The sequence below is a fragment of the Scardinius erythrophthalmus genome (genome assembly GCF_964197995.2).
Source record: "Scardinius erythrophthalmus genome assembly, chromosome: 8".
In the NCBI taxonomy this organism is placed as follows: Eukaryota; Metazoa; Chordata; class Actinopteri; order Cypriniformes; family Leuciscidae; genus Scardinius; species Scardinius erythrophthalmus.
In genome coordinates this window covers 783,558-800,516 of record NC_138228.1, presented here as the reverse complement: position 1 = coordinate 800,516, position 16,959 = coordinate 783,558, and the positions used below count along the sequence as shown (strand labels likewise).

Below are 16,959 nucleotides of genomic sequence, written 5' to 3'. Positions count from 1 at the left end.
GTCATACGTGTTACTGTCATACATGTAACTGTCATACATGTTACTGTCATGTGTGTTACTGTCATGTGTGTTACTGTCATACGTGTTACTCTCATTCGTGTTAATGTCATACATGTAAATGTCATACATGTAACTGTCATACCTCTTACTGTCATACATGTTACTGGCATGTGTGTTACTGTCATACGTGTTACTGTCATACATGTTACTGTCATGTGTGTTACTGTCGTGTGTTACTGTCATACATGTTACTGGCATGTGTGTTACTGTCATGTGTGTGTTACTGTCATACGTGTTACTGTCATGCATGTAACTGTCATACATGTTACTGTCATGTGTGTTACTGTCATGTGTGTTACTGTCATACGTGTTACTGTCTCACATGTAACTGTCATACATGTAACTGTCATGTGTGTTACTGACATACATGTTACTGTCATGCGTGTTACTGACGTACATGTTACTGTTATGTGTGTTACTGTCTTGTATGTTACTGTAACATGTTACTGTCATGCGTGTTACTGTCATACATATTACTGTCATACATGTTACTGGCATGTGTGTTACTGTCATACATGCTACTGTCAAGCGTGTTACTGACGTACATGTTACTGTTATGTGTGTTACTGTCATGCGTGTTACTGTCATACGTGTTACTGTCATACATGTTACTGTCATGCGTGTTACTGTCATACGTTACTGTCATGCGTGTTACTGTCATACGTGTTACTGTCATACGTGTTACTGTCATACATGTAACTGTCATACGTTACTGTCATGTGTGTTACTGTCATACGTGTTAATGTCATGTGTTACTGTCATGCGTGTTACTGTCATGTGTGTTACTGTCATACATGTTATTGTCATACGTGTTAATGTCATACGTGTTACTGTCATACATGTTGCTGTCATGTGTGTTACTGTCATACATGTTATTGTTATGCATGTTACTGTCATACGTGTTACTGTCATACATGTTGTTGTTATACGTGTTACTGTCATCCGTGTTACTGTCATACATGTTACTGTCATGCGTGTTACTGTCATACGTTACTGTCATGCTTGTTACTGTCATATGTGTTACTGTCATACATGTAACTGTCATACATGTTACTGTCATGTTTGTTACTGTCATACATGTTACTGTCATACATGTAACTGTCATGTGTGTTACTGTCATGTGTGTTACTATCATACATGTTACTGTCATACATGTTACTGGCATGTGTGTTACTGTCATGTGTGTTACTGTCATACGTGTTACTGTCATACATGTAACTGTCATACATGTTACTGTCATGTGTGTTACTGTCATACGTGTTACTGTCATTCGTGTTAATGTCATACATGTAAATGTCATACATGTAACTGTCATACCTCTTACTGTCATACATGTTACTGGCATGTGTGTTACTGTCATACGTGTTACTGTCATACATGTTACTGTCATGTGTGTTACTGTCGTGTGTTACTGTCATACATGTTACTGGCATGTGTGTTACTGGCATGTGTGTGTTACTGTCATACGTGTTACTGTCATGCATGTAACTGTCATACATGTTACTGTCATGTGTGTTACTGTCATGTGTGTTACTGTCATACGTGTTACTGTCATACGTGTTACTGTCTCACATGTAACTGTCATACATGTAACTGTCATGTGTGTTACTGACATACATGTTACTGTCATGCGTGTTACTGACGTACATGTTACTGTTATGTGTGTTACTGTCTTGTATGTTACTGTAACATGTTACTGTCATGCGTGTTACTGTCATACATATTACTGTCATACATGTTACTGGCATGTCTGTTACTGTCATACATGCTACTGTCAAGCGTGTTACTGACGTACATGTTACTGTTATGTGTGTTACTGTCATGCGTGTTACTGTCATACGTGTTACTGTCATACATGTTACTGTCATGCGTGTTACTGTCATACGTTACTGTCATGCGTGTTACTGTCATACGTGTTACTGTCATACGTGTTACTGTCATACATGTAACTGTCATACGTTACTGTCATGTGTGTTACTGTCATACATGTTAATGTCATGTGTTACTGTCATGCGTGTTACTGTCATGTGTGTTACTGTCATACATGTTATTGTCATACGTGTTAATGTCATACGTGTTACTGTCATACATGTTGCTGTCATGTGTGTTACTGTCATACATGTTATTGTTATGCATGTTACTGTCATACGTGTTACTGTCATACATGTTGTTGTTATACGTGTTACTGTCATCCGTGTTACTGTCATCCGTGTTACTGTCATGCTTGTTACTATCATGCTTGTTGATAAAAGAACATATTCTGAAAAATGATTGGAAACAAACAACATTGCAGAAAGTTTGAACAATGTATGAAGAAAACAACACTGAGATGGAAACGACGTAAGGTGTAAATGGTGAAGAACGTTCACAAACTCGCAACGTTGACCATCATGGTTTATATTTGCCACAATAAATCACACACACCTGAAAAACAGCACATGCTGAGTTCTAGGTCATGTGATTCAACGAGTCTGTCACACTAACTTAACGTTCCGCTTCACACGCCAACCAGGATCACTCAACTGATGATGAGGATGATGGCTGATTCCTCTGCCAATCTCCAGAACCTTCAGTTCCTTAATGTTTAATGCACTGCCTAAAAGAGGGAGAATTTATAATACATGTAATAATTCAATTTATTTATTATTTATTTAAATGCCATATCAGCAACAAAAACTCAAGAGTAATACAGTTTAAATAATCATAATAACAAAATTTAAACTAGCTGTATACAATCATTTAACAATATCATCTCTACAAACAAATAAAACAGAAATAACAACAATAAAAATAGTTATATAAAATATTTTTTTCCGAGGAGAAACTTTAAAAAAATGTCTATTAATGTAGTTTTCTGAATAAAAACGTTGCCTAGTATCATATTAAAGCAGGACATTCCAATAAAATATGCTGTACAGTCAAGGAATACTTATAAAAATCTTCCCCTTTCAGTAGATAAACATGGGTAAGTCTTGCACATACAATCTGGTCATTTCTATTCTCAAAATGAAAACAATGGTTAGGTCTTTCATTTGGAACTAGATGACAGTCTCTTCCTCTGTACCTGATAGACAGAGATGGACAGGCACACGCTTCGCCCTGAAACACACCTTCTCCTGGACAACAGGAAGTGACATCAGCATCATGACCACACCATGACAGTATCACACCACATACCATAGGAGAAAATAATAACAATATCAATATTTCACATGATATTCTTGATCCTCCTCATGCAAGGGACCCCCACCCTAAAATTTAATAAGCATCTTTCTTTTATAAACAACTATATAATTTAGCTGTAGACTGAAACACTGATATTATACATCTAAAATCAGTTTCTGTCAAGTTACATAATATATTCTTTCTACTCACCATAGTGGGCTACTGTTGTCACAGAATAGAAGATTGCAAACAGGTAAAATGTGAATGGAGTTACTGAATGACACACAGGTTAACAGCAGGTGAGTCTCTGGATTGCAGATAGTTCTGGAGATACTGGCATATGGATGAATAGACTTATCTTTATTAGGCAGTGGAGAGAAGTGGCTGGAGGACTGAAGACTGGCAGATGAAGACATGAAGAAGACTGTAGAAGACAAAGGATGAGACAGTTTATTGCACAGGAAAGCATTGCACAGGCTAGTATTGTACAGGCTAGTATTGCACAGGTTAATATTGCACAGGCTAGTATTGCACAGGTTAATATTGCACAGGCTAGTATTGCACAGGCTAGTATTGCACAGGCTAGTATTGCACAGGCTAGTATTGCACAGGTTAATATTGCACAGGCTAGTATAGTACAGGCTAGTATTGCACAGGTTAATATTGCACAGGCTAGTAGTATTGCACAGGCTAGTATTGCACAGGTTAATATTGCACAGGCTAGTATTGCACAGGCTAGTATTGCACAGGTTAGTATTGCACAGGAAAGCATTGCACTGGTTAGTATTGCACGGGTTAGTATTGCACAGGAAAGCATTGCACTGGTTAGTATTGCACAGGTTAGTATTGCACAGGAATACATTGCACAGGAAAGCATTGCACAGGCGAGTATTGCACAGGCTAGTATTGCACAGGTTAGTATTGCATAGGTTAGTATTGCACAGGCTAGTATTGCACAGGTTAGTATTCCACGGGCTAGTATTGCACAGGTTAGTATTGCACAGGCTAGTATTGCACAGGTTAGTATTGCACAGGCTAGTATTGCACAGGTTAGTATTCCACAGGCTAGTATTGCACAGGTTAGTATTCCACAGGTTAGTATTGCACAGGTTAGAATTGCACAGGTAAGAGGTGTTAGTGAGGCCAGCAGGGGGTGCTCACCCTGTGGTCTGTGTGGGTCCTAACACCCCAGTGTAGTGACAGGGACACTATACTGTCAAAGAGCACCGTCCTTCGGATGAGACGTTAAACCGAGGTCCTGACTCTCTGTGGTCATTAAAAATCCCATGGCATTTCTCGTAAAGAGTAGGGGTGTAACCCCGGTGTCCTGGCTACATTCCACCCATTGGCCCTTAACAATCATGGCCTCCTAATAATTCCCATACATTGAATTGGCTCTATCACTCTCTCTCCTCTCTCCACCTATAGCTGGTGTGTGGTGAGCGCACTGGCGCCGTTGTACTGTGGCTGCCGTCGCATCATCCAAATGGATGCTGCACACTGGTGGTGGTTGACGAGAGATCCCCTGATATGATTGTAAAGCGCTTTGGGTGTACAGTAGTACATATGAAAGCGCTATATAAATGCCTGATTCTATTCTTCTTCTATTCTATTGCACAGGTTAGAATTTCACAGGTTAGTATTGCACAGGTAAGTATTGCACAGGTAAGTAGTGAACAGGTAAGTAGTGAACAGGTAAGTATTGCACAGGTAAGTATTGCACAGGTTAGAATTTCACAGGTTAGTATTGCACAGGTAAGTATTGCACAGGTAAGTAGTGCACAGGTAAGTAGTGAACAGGTAAGTAGTGCACAGGTAAGTAGTGAACAGGTAAGTATCGCACAGGTAAGTAGTGAACAGGTTAGTATTGCACAGGCTAGAATTACACAGGTTAGTATTGCACAGGTAAGTATTGCACAGGTAAGTAGTGAACAGGTAAGTATTGCACAGGTAAGTAGTGCACAGGTAAGTAGTGAACAGGTAAGTATTACACAGGTAAGTAGTGCACAGGTAAGTAGTGAACAGGTTAGTATTGCACAGGCTAGTATTGCACAGGTAAGTATCGCACAGGTAAGTATTGCACAGGTAAGTAGTGAACAGGTAAGTAGTGCACAGGTAAGTATCGCACAGGTAAGTAGTGCACAGGTAAGTATCGCACAGGTAAGTAGTGAACAGGTAAGTAGTGCACAGGTAAGTAGTGCACAGGTAAGTATCGCACAGGTAAGTAGTGCACAGGTAAGTATTTGCACAGGTAAGTATCGCACAGGTAAGTAGTGCACAGGTAAGTAGTGAACAGGTTAGTATTGCACAGGCTAGTATTGCACAGGTAAGTATCGCACAGGTAAGTAGTGCACAGGTAAGTAGTGAACAGGTTAGTATTGCACAGGCTAGCATTGCACAGGTAAGTATCGCACAGGTAAGTATTGCACAGGTAAGTATCGCACAGGTAAGTATCGCACAGGTAAGTATCGCACAGGTAAGTATCGCACAGGTAAGTAGTGAACAGGTAGATAGTCAGGTAGAAGTTCAGGGTTGAACAACGAGACCAGACAATGTGAATGGGTGTGCTGGTCTTTATGGTGACTGTTATGATTGCGTGCAGGTGGTGTTGATCAGTAATCTGGTGATTAGGAATGTGTGTAGGAATCTGGTGCTGAGGGCATGATGGTGGTGTGGCTGATTCTGTGACAACTCTGATGTTAAATGTGTTTATTTATTTACATTTCAATTTTTCAATTCACATTTATTTGTATAGCGCTTTTCACAATACACAGCTTTACAGAAAGTTTTACAGAGAGTCCACATTACAATTTAGAGTGCTCTGTTATCAGATGTGACTGTCTAAGTCATATATAAGTTATATATTTCAGAAATGTACATATACAAAATCACAGTTAGCTAAAAATGTATTTATTTAAACAATGTAATAATTTAAGGCAGAAACAAAAACTAAAACTATTTTAAACTATTTTATTATTTATTTTAGTCGATTTTTATTGTTTGCTTAATTTAATATAATTTTATTTAAAAATAAATATATTTAATTAAACAATATTTTAAATTAATTCGAATTTTTTTAATTAATTTAATTTTGAAGGAACACTGTGTAGGAACTTCTCCCATCTAGCGGTGAAATTGTATTTTGCATTCAAACGAATAGTGCTCTCCAGCGCCTTGCATTTTCAAATGCGTGTTGCAACTACGGTGGCCGTCATGTACCAAGAAGCTATGACAACATGTCTTCCAATATCACGTTGTCGAGTTTAACTGTACATGTTCTACTGTTATGCTGCCTATATAATAAAGTACACAACCAAGCAATGAGAAAAGCTTGTAATTTAGACCGTAACATTGACTTACCTGTCGAGAAGAAAGCAGGCGACTTCAGCGTCTTTCTCCTTCATTAGCTCTTTCCACCTGGGAAAAGCTATCCCGACATTAACCCTCGTTTTTTTAAATCGCCGGTCACGTTTCCTCTTACGTTCAATTTTTGGCTTTTTTGGTGAAGAGGATTCCTTCTCCTGTGGCTCGTCATAACTATGATCCTGCATTAAGAAGCGTGCCGGGGCCGTGACCAGCGCCTCTGATCTCCATGTCCGTTCCAGCGGGTTTCAGTCACGTGACGCTGGCTCTGAACGAACATGGGAACGGGTTGAGGTAGGCTAGTGCTTTTTGTCCCTCTCTGCTATTATAGTTTTTCAAGATGGCGGAACGACATGGAAGCCTCCATGGACTTACCCGTCCCATGCAAATAAAGATAAGAAATTCTTTGCTTACAAGGATAAGTCAGATCATTGGCATAGGTAATTTTACACCAATGAGGACATATTTATGAATAAAGACATTGATTTTAGCAAATAAAATACTTAAAAAAATGACAGTGTACCTTTAAAAGTATATTTAAAAGCATCATGAAGGCGAATAAATGATGACAGAATCTTAATTTGTTTGTGAACTATCCCTTTAAATAAAGACAGACGGAGACAGACATTGACAATGAAAGTTTTATTATTCATTTAGCAATCATAAATAGCTTATGCAAAAACAATGCAACTGCTGGCAAAGTTGATATGAGAGCACATTTGCAGGAATTATTCAGATTTACTTCAGACGTAAAATTCCTTCATTACACAAGAGTCATAAAGAGTATCATCAGGTCAGTGTTTCAGGAGGAAGATTTGATCGAGAATCATATTGATCGTCCAGAAGGACCTTGATAAATACAAAAAAACAGTAGATCAACACTGTACAAACATAAGATCAGGCACATGGTACAGGTGTCAGCATATTTACACATGGTGGATCACATTCTGGGATGTAATGAAACAGACAACAGCTTCAGTGTTTGTTGTCCAGCATTAAACTTATGAGAATATAAAGGCACTTGAGCACTCGCTCTTATCTCTGCTCTATATTTGGAAGCACAAATATGTTATCAGCTTTTGAGTTTTGAAAGGATAAACTTCGAACAGACGTGCATCTGCGTTTGAGAACATAGATGTATGTACATGATAGAGGTGAGACTCTGGATGACGGCACGTTCACACCAGGACGAGAACTATGAAGATGACGATAAAGATACAGTTCTAAAAACCGTTCTCCGTATTAAAGAATAGCAGAAGCCACAACTATAACGATACGGATATGAGGAACCATATCACTTTCAGAAGGGTTTTTTTCCAGCTGTCGAACGATCAAAACACTGACAGCCAATCAGAATCCACTCGAATTTAAAGGGCTCGCGCATTTAAAATGGAAGACGACATTGTGGAGAAGTAAATCGTTGTTTTTTGTGTTGTTTTTATTCCACAATTGACTTCATCAGATAAACTCAACTGATAGATTAGATCGATTACACTAGACTAGCTCGATTCACTGTTTCGATGCGCACGAAACGCAGCGGCGGCCATTTTGTGACTATTGTTTTGTTCACTGTTGGATTATGAGATACAAACAGGTACGATTTTAAAACCGTTTAATCTGAAATCAGTATCTCTAATCTCCATAATTACTCGTGTGGTGAAATGCTGTGTAATAAGTGTTATGACTGTAAACCGTATCTCTTGAATGTCCGTCTAGTTTGATCTCGCCGCTGAAACTGCTCTCTCCGCGGAAGCTCTGCGTTTAAAGAGCGAATTACACATTTACTCAGACCAATATTTCTGTCTAATTATTTACTCATGCGACAAGTGTCCGTGTAATAAGAGGATAATGAACATCCAGCAGGTTGTTATCTCAGAATAAACCCCTTCAGGTGTGTGTGTGTGTGTGATCTCAGAATAAACCCCCTTCAGATGTGTGTGTGTGTGTGTGTGTGTGATCTCAGAATAAACCCCCTTCAGGTGTGTGTGTGTGTGTGATCTCAGAATAAACCCCCTTCAGGTGTGTGTGTGTGTGTGATCTCAGAATAAACCCCCTTCAGGTGTGTGTGTGTGTGTGATCTCAGAATAAACCCCCTTCAGATGTGTGTGTGTGTGTGTGTGTGTGTGTGTGATCTCAGAATAAACCCCCTTCAGGTGTGTGTGTGTGTGTGTGTGTGTGTGTGTGATCTCAGAATAAACCCCCTTCAGGTGTGTGTGTGTGTGTGATCTCAGAATAAACCCCCTTCAGGTGTGTGTGTGTGTGTGTGTGTGTGTGTGTGTGTGATCTCAGAATAAACCCCCTTCAGGTGTGTGTGTGTGTGTGTGTGTGTGTGTGTGTGTGTGTGTGTGTGTGTGTGTGTGTGTGTGTGTGATCTCAGAATAAACCCCCTTCAGGTGTGTGTGTGTGTGTGTGTGTGTGTGTGTGTGTGTGTGTGTGTGTGTGTGTGTGTGTGTGTGTGTGTGTGTGATCTCAGAATAAACCCCCTTCAGGTGTGTGTGTGTGTGTGTGTGTGTGTGTGTGTGTGTGTGTGTGTGTGTGTGTGTGTGTGTGTGTGTGTGTGTGTGTGTGTGTGTGTGTGTGTGTGTGTGATCTCAGAATAAACCCCCTTCAGGCTGATGGAAGACCTGATCCTGATTCTGATAAACAACCGGCTGGATGTACATTATCCCTCACTATAGTTATCGTTCCTGGTGTGAACGGGTCTTTATGACGGCTTAAACGACTGGCACCAGAACTGATAGAACTGACTGTCAGAACTGACATCTTTAAAATATTTGGCATGGCAAGCTTTTCACAGGATCGCTACGGCCTCCGACTCGGACCGGATCACGAGGCGTATCCGGGTTGTGGCGAGACTCGAAGCAGACAGCGCTTGTGCTTCATGGTCAGCCCGTATTCTGGTGTCATGTCCAGCATTTCTCCCGGCATCCCGCTGAACTTTAACTTCTGGATAAGGATGGCCAGGAACAGGAAGACCTCGGCCCGGCCGATGGACTCTCCGATGCAGCGCCGCTTGCCCAGGCCGAACACCAGAACTTTCTCTCCTTCCAGCTTGTTGATGTCCGTCCCGTCGGCGCTGAGGAACCGGTCAGGGTTGAAGCAGGACGGATCCTTCCACAGTTCCCTGCAAGGAGAGACAGAAGCGTCACTGCACTGCTTTCACATTGTTTTCGCCTGTAAACATACATGCGTTTGACACTCGCTGCTCTTTGGTTTTTAGAATTTGTTTCTCCATCGGAATCGTACGAAACTTGGTAAAGGTTTTGGCACTTTGTTTGTTAACACACACACACAGAAATCATGGAGATGATTCGAACAGGTTAAACGGGCCTGAAAAAAATAGTCACATCGTGCTCCTCACGGTCGAAGATGAGCGCATTGGAAATGAATGGGAGACGAGTTTCCTCTAGTGGAAGCGTGCGGTACTGCAGCCGAACACACTCGCACTGAAAGATCATTTACTGAGATATCAGACTCACATTTGGAACACAACGTGTTTAGATTTTTCTCACAGTTTTAGAGTAGAGCATGTTTTTTATATATTTCATAAAAATTTTAAAAAGTATTTTTAAAACATTTTATTTTTGCTAAAAAGTACGTTTTTTCAAGTTCACTTTTTAAAACTGTTTTCACTTCAGCAATAATCTGCTGAGAGAATTAATCAATTATTGAGAAGAGATCAAACTTCAGTCTGTCGCTCTAAAGCATTCAAGATTTACCACAGTTTACGCTGGAAATTTAATCGTCAGGTCTATGCTCAAAAAGTGAATAAATGGATTATAAATACTAAAATATAATTTAATACCATAAAATTCCCTAAAAATACAAAATATTAAATAAAAAAACAGTATCGAACTAAAATATAAATATAAAAAATAAATTTCAGTCATTTTTGACCGACACAAAGGGTTAAAACACGTCTCTGTTTTTTTCTCCGGTTACACTGCCCTTATTTCTTTATCTAGTTAAAGTCGCCCTGAGGTAAAAATCCAGCTTTTAATGTAGTTTATGTGTCTGTGTGGAGTTTTTAATCTGCTTTAAGACAAACCATGTGTAAACTCATAAGTCGACACCATTGCTGAGTATTTCCTCCTTAAAACTGCAGTGAACCAAAGACAGTCTCAAAAACACGCTTTGAAATCGCTGGTGTTTCTGACGTCACAAACTACCTTGTAACCAATCAGATCAACGTGTGATCGTCAACCAGTGGATCTCTGAGCTGAGTGAGTGAGTGGAGGCGGGGCTCATTTGCATATTCATAGAGCCGCGCATACTAAATGAGGCAAGGGTGTCGAGTTACATTCAAGATATTTTAAGGCATGAAGACTTTTTTTTTTTCAGGGAAAAAACGTTTAAATGTGTCATTTTGGTGATCAAGATAAAGATAAAATGATTGACTATAGGGGGACTTTAAATCTATTTTAATAATTTTTCATTTACTATTTATTTTAATCCATTTAATTATAATCTTTTTATATCTTTACATATCTATTAATATATGTTTTATTATTTGTTTTTTCATTGTTACATTTTCTCTAAACTTTTAAGGAGTAACTGTGTCACTTATAAAAAAGTACTATGGTATTTTAGACATTTACTATGGTATTCTTGGAAGTACCATGGATGTGGAACCATTTAAATATATGTAAAAGTACCATAGTATTTCCACCTGATACTTATTTATTATACTATAAACTATCCCAGTTTAAAATATTATTAGGGGAAAAAATTCATTATATTATATTATATTATATTATATTATATTATATTATATTATATTATATTATATTATATTATATTATATTATTTATAATATTTTGTATTATTTAAGCAATTTTATTGTTTGCTTATTTGAATCTAATATAAATATCAAATTAAATATGTTTAAAATCATTGTACCATAGTATCGCCACAGACAGTATACTAATTTATTATATTATATATTATACCAGTTTAAAATATTATTAAGAAAAAAGAAAATGTGTTATTTAATTATTGATTGGTGGAAACAAATTTGTATTGTTTGCTCATTTTAATCTGACTTGAATATATTACATAGTAAATATATATTTCAAATCAGTACTTTTGTTAAAAACCCACATACTCGAAATGCGACATGAACTCAAGGTAATAAACTCACGGGTCGTGGTTGACTTGCCACTGGTTGATAAACACACAGGTGTCTCTGGGAATGAAGTATCCGTTGAGCGACGTGTCTTTAGACGTGCTGGAAGAGAAGAACACAGCACAGTTAGCTCGAGTCACGCTCCTGTCCTGAGCTCATGATGCCGCTTCAGACTCACCAGTGAGGAATGGTGAACGGCAGGAAGGAGGAGTGACGGAAGATCTCCAGGATGAAGGCCTCGAGGAGCGGCAGGTCCGTTCTGTCGGACAAGCGCGGCGTACGATCCATTCCGATCTTTTCCTCTACAAAACATTTCAATGCCATTTGTCAGATCAGAAGATTTTAAAACACAATCTCATGGAAATTCAGAACTATTTTACACTGCTGGCTGTGATCTGTTTGTGTCCCAGTTATGTTTAACGGTGGACCCTTTTTTCTACAAATCACGCTCGATATGAGTTCACGTGAATCGCCACCTCGGAAAAACAGTTGTGTTTAAATGCAATATCTCTCCATCTCGACAGACTCACTCAGTTCTGCCTGCAGGCGTTCCTGGATCTCGGGATAGGCCACTAGATAGACGACAGCCCAGGACAGAGCCGTGCTGATGGTGTCGAAACCTGCCGATGAGCACACACACACACACACACACACACACACACACACACGCCTCAGTATCATCCATGCACCCATATGAACATTCTAGCCGATACCGATAACCGATAATTCTTTATACTTGAAAGTCGATAACCGATATATATTCTGATAAATCTAAATCCAAATTTTTTTATCATTTTTGAAAGCCTGAATACAAAAAAAACAAAGTCATCCATGCACACATATGAATTTTCTGGCCGATAACCGATAATTCTTTATATTTGAAAACCGATAACTGATAGATTGACCGATAAATGTAAATCCAATTTTTTTTAATAATTTTTGGAAGCCTGATTACAAAACCAAAAGTCATCCATGCACACATATGAACATTCTGGCCGATACCGATAACCGATAATTCTTTATATTGGAAAACCGATAACTGATATATATGTAACTTATAATTGTATACAGCCGATATGACACATTGCACTTATTGTATTTTTTGCATTATTTCAATTCAAATCCATCATGGTGAACAGTGCGGAGGGAACAATACGTTATTTATCGGCATTAATTTATCAGCCAAATATATCGGTTTAAATAAGATTTCAAATGAACGTATATGGACTGATGGACCTGATCCAGAACTCACCGGCTCCGAAGAGGTCATTGACGATCCCGACGATCTTCTCGTCGGACACTTGTACGTTTGAGTTCTCGTCCAGCTTGCGGTCTTCGCAGTGGTCGATGAGCGAGTCGGTGATGTCACGGATGTTGTCCTGAAACACATTTCGCATTATTGAGCGACACGGACAACTTTTCATTTTCAAAATCTGACACAGTTATTGAACTGGACTGAATAACGACACTATTGTCTGTTTTTAGACTGAATTTGAATGTGTCTCATCTTTGACGTTTGCATCATTGATTATTACATTGTTACAATTTTATAACATTTTCGCTAACTGTGATTTTGTATATGTACATTTCTGTTCTCTGATAACAGATCACTCTAAATTGTAATGCATTTTCTGTAAATCTGCTTTGAAACGACGTGTTTTGTGATTGGCACTAAACGAACAAATGGGAATTGAATTGAATTCTGTTATTTCTATTATGTAAAGTGCTTAAGAACTGATCTGACGTATTAAAGCGCTCACCTTGTCGAACGTGTCGTAATGATCCGAGACGATCCTCTGAATGAACTTGCTGAAGCGAGCGTTGATGGCGAGGAATTTCTTCATGGATGCATTGGGAAAGATGCGCAGAATCGGGATGAAATCCGCAGGATTCCCGCTTCCAACGATCTTCCCGAACTCGTCGCTCAGGTTCACCAAGCCCACCAGCTCGTCGTCGTCGTGGCTGTAGCGGCGGCCGAAGCAGATCCCGCAGATCACGTTCGCCACGGACACCACGATGTGCCGGAACGGGTCGAAGCTCCCGTCGGACTTCATGACGCCGTGAAGCCTCTGGATCAGATACAGTCCCTCTTTGCTGATGTGTTCTTCCAGAGCGCAGGAATACTCGGAGCTCTCGCCCTGAACCGTGGAGAAGGTCCTCAGTGCGCTAAGAGCTAGTTTTCGACGCGCACGCCAAACTCCCACCTGATCCGTGCTGAACGCCAAACTCTTCCCGTCGCTGATGAACCTGGAGCTGTAGAGATCGGGACGCCCGGAGAACTCCTCGCCCTGTTTGATGAGCGCCTGTCGGATCACCTCGTTCCCGCTGAGCACCACCACGGGACGCGAGCCGATCTGGATCTGGAACACCGGCCCGTAACACTTACTCATGGCGGTCAGGCTCAGGTGCGGGTTGCTTCCCACTTCCAGAACGTTCCCGATGATGGGAAGAGGCTTGGGTCCGGGAAGCTTCTGGAGCCCGTCGGGAATCTTGGTGCGCATGAGGCGCATTAGCAGATACACCACACATGTGGTGATGATGGCCACGAGGCTCTCGGACACTGAGATCGGGCCCAGAACCGGGACAACCGTTAGAGGCATTGCTGAACCTGCGCGAAACAAGAGAGAGATCAAACGACCGAGAAGGAGAGAAAGAATGCAGCAATACTAAAAGAAAAGATGCGTCTTTCTGCAACCATTGCATGAGGTTCTTTAGTTCATGCATGCAAATAACTGATAGAATTCAATGTATTAATACTAGAAAAAAAGGTTACAGCGCAAAACAAAAGAGAGTTCAATACGACTGACTGAGAGAGAGAGAGAAATAAATGTGGTCGAGTCAGCTTTATTTATACAGCGCTTTAGTGTTTCACAGCAGCTTTACAGAGATAACAGGAGAATAATGCAAAGTTTGTTTCTAGAAGAAAATAGCGTCACAGTCCAGCTTAAGTTAGTTCAGTGATGGCTCATTTTTGTTGTAAAAAAGTTATTAATTTAGTTCATTTATATATATATATATATATCTCCGCTCTGGAGAAAGCCGTGATGTCATCGTCCAGCTCAGTTCAGTTCTCATATAATGCTGTCAATGCTGGAGATCAATAATATTGTTGAATATTAAATTAAATGTACTAATACGTAAAAAAAAGTTACCTGCACAAAACGAGACCAAGATCAATGTGACTGACTGAGATGGAGAGAAATAATGTAGTAATACTAAAAATACTAAAAAAGGTGTCTTTCTGCAACCATTGCAAGAGCTTTATGAGTTCATGCGTTGCATTTTGTCAAATCTATTAATGGTAAACTAAACTTGGAGAGATTTGCCTCAAGGTCAGTGCATATCTGACACACACACACACACACACACACACACACACACACACACACACATGTTAGAGGCATTGCTGAACGAGTAATGCGCAGATCAAGCCGACATCACACCGGCTGATGGACAGAATCATGCAGCTCTACTGAAGAAAGGTGTGTCTCTGCAACCCTTGCATGAGCTTTATTACTTCATGCATGCGACTAACTGATATATTTTACAGTTTAACCAATGCATATTTTTTTGTTATTTGCATTTCGCAAAATCCATTAATGATAAATTACACGTGTGGTGATTTTCCTCAAGGTCAGCGCATATCTGAGACACACACACACCTTTCAACGTCCAGCAAATGCCCTATAAATTAATACACTATATTCATGCAGTGCAACTCCATATTTACTTCTGAAAACTTTCTGAACATATAGGCATAAATTAAGTTTATATTTAAATCTAAAAACTCTATAATGAGCATGCACATTATTCAGTGAACAAGCTGTGTAAAACAAGTAAGAAACTAGAAAAAATTCATAGTTTGCAGTAAAAATGATAAAATGACATCAGCACACATGATCAAATATTCTCCAGTGAAAAAGGCATTGACAGCTGACTTACACAGAGTGATCTGGCGATTATTTCCCTGTCTCTTCTCTTCTGAATGTGTGTATCCAGAGTCAATCTGTGTTGAGGAGTCCTGCGCGAGCTTTATAGCGGACAGCGCGTCGCGATTGGCTGCTGCTCGCGTGACGTCATGCTCTGTGAGTGAGTGAGATGTATTACTGATCGATCGCTCAGTTTTTTAACGAGACTCTTAATGAGTTCTCTTGCGTTTCCAAAAATCTTTTTTATATTAAAAATTTAATGATATGCTATATTTTTTTTCTATATTTATTTTTATTATAAAATGTAAATTCAACACGGAAACTTAAGCATAATGAACAATGAACATAATGATCTGAATTTAACAATGTTTAGTATTACTTATATTTTTCAAAATCCCTTTAATCAATCAAACAATCAATAAATAATGTGAAACTATAAAAGACCCTATATGAATATGAAATAATGAGTTAAGCTTTGTTGGGTAATATTTTTTTATGTGATACTAATTCAGTTCACATTTATTTGTAGCGCTTCACAATAGACTCCACATCGTTTCAAAGCAGATTTACAGAAAATGCATGAGTAAATATTACAGTTTATAGTGGTCTGTTATCAGAGGAAACTGTCTAAGTTATGTATTTCAGAAATGTACATATACAAATCACACAGTTAGCTAACCATTTAATAATAATCATTAAAAGCAGAAATAATGAGTTAATTGAAATAATGAATACTTGTTTGTTTAAAAATTATTATGACTTATTGAAAATTGTAGCATTGGTACATGTTGATTCAGAGCTTGCGTCATCAATCATTGCATAGACCGAGGAATAAATGTACAATGCAGATTATAGATTATATGCATAAATCTAAAAAAAAAAAAAAGTACACAGCTCTTTACATCTATTAATGCAAATAGAAAATAGAAAGAATGAACGAAAACACGCTTCTTCTTGTTCATTGATCTGATCTTAACCGTCAGAATTAAGCGCCATAAATTAGTTTGACAGTTTCAGCAATTATAGGACGAAATAAATAGTTTATTGCAACACATGATCGCCTATAGACACAGTCGCGCATTAATCTGCGGGTTCATGTTCCGCCTGGCACGCGCTCGGGACTCATTAAGCAACAGGTACAGCATCGCGTGCAAAGGTGTGTGTGTGTGTGTTTCAGAGCCCCTGCAATACAGTTCTCGCGTGCAAAGGTGTGTGTGCGTGCGCGTGTGTGTGTGTGTGTTTCAGAGCCCCTGCACTACATGTTCGCAGTTCTCGCTCGCTGTGTCAACAGGAAAAGCCGCCAGAATGGAGTAAAAG

General features: G+C 39.2%; 1 protein-coding gene across 1 annotated transcript; it reads right to left on the bottom strand.

Annotated features, from left to right (window-relative positions):
* Positions 1–9,285: 9,285 nt before the first annotated feature.
* On the bottom strand, positions 9,286–15,715 carry cyp1a (cytochrome P450, family 1, subfamily A). Its single transcript, XM_081372303.1, has 7 exons — positions 15,656–15,715; positions 13,474–14,321; positions 12,966–13,092; positions 12,244–12,333; positions 11,892–12,015; positions 11,729–11,815; positions 9,286–9,712 (listed from the first exon to the last, which is right to left on the bottom strand). The coding sequence occupies exons 2-7, from the start codon at positions 14,311–14,313 to the stop codon at positions 9,415–9,417; spliced, it is 1,566 nt and encodes a 521-aa protein (XP_081228429.1). The 5' UTR covers positions 14,314–14,321; positions 15,656–15,715; the 3' UTR covers positions 9,286–9,414.
* Between the last annotated feature and the right edge of the window lie 1,244 nt (positions 15,716–16,959).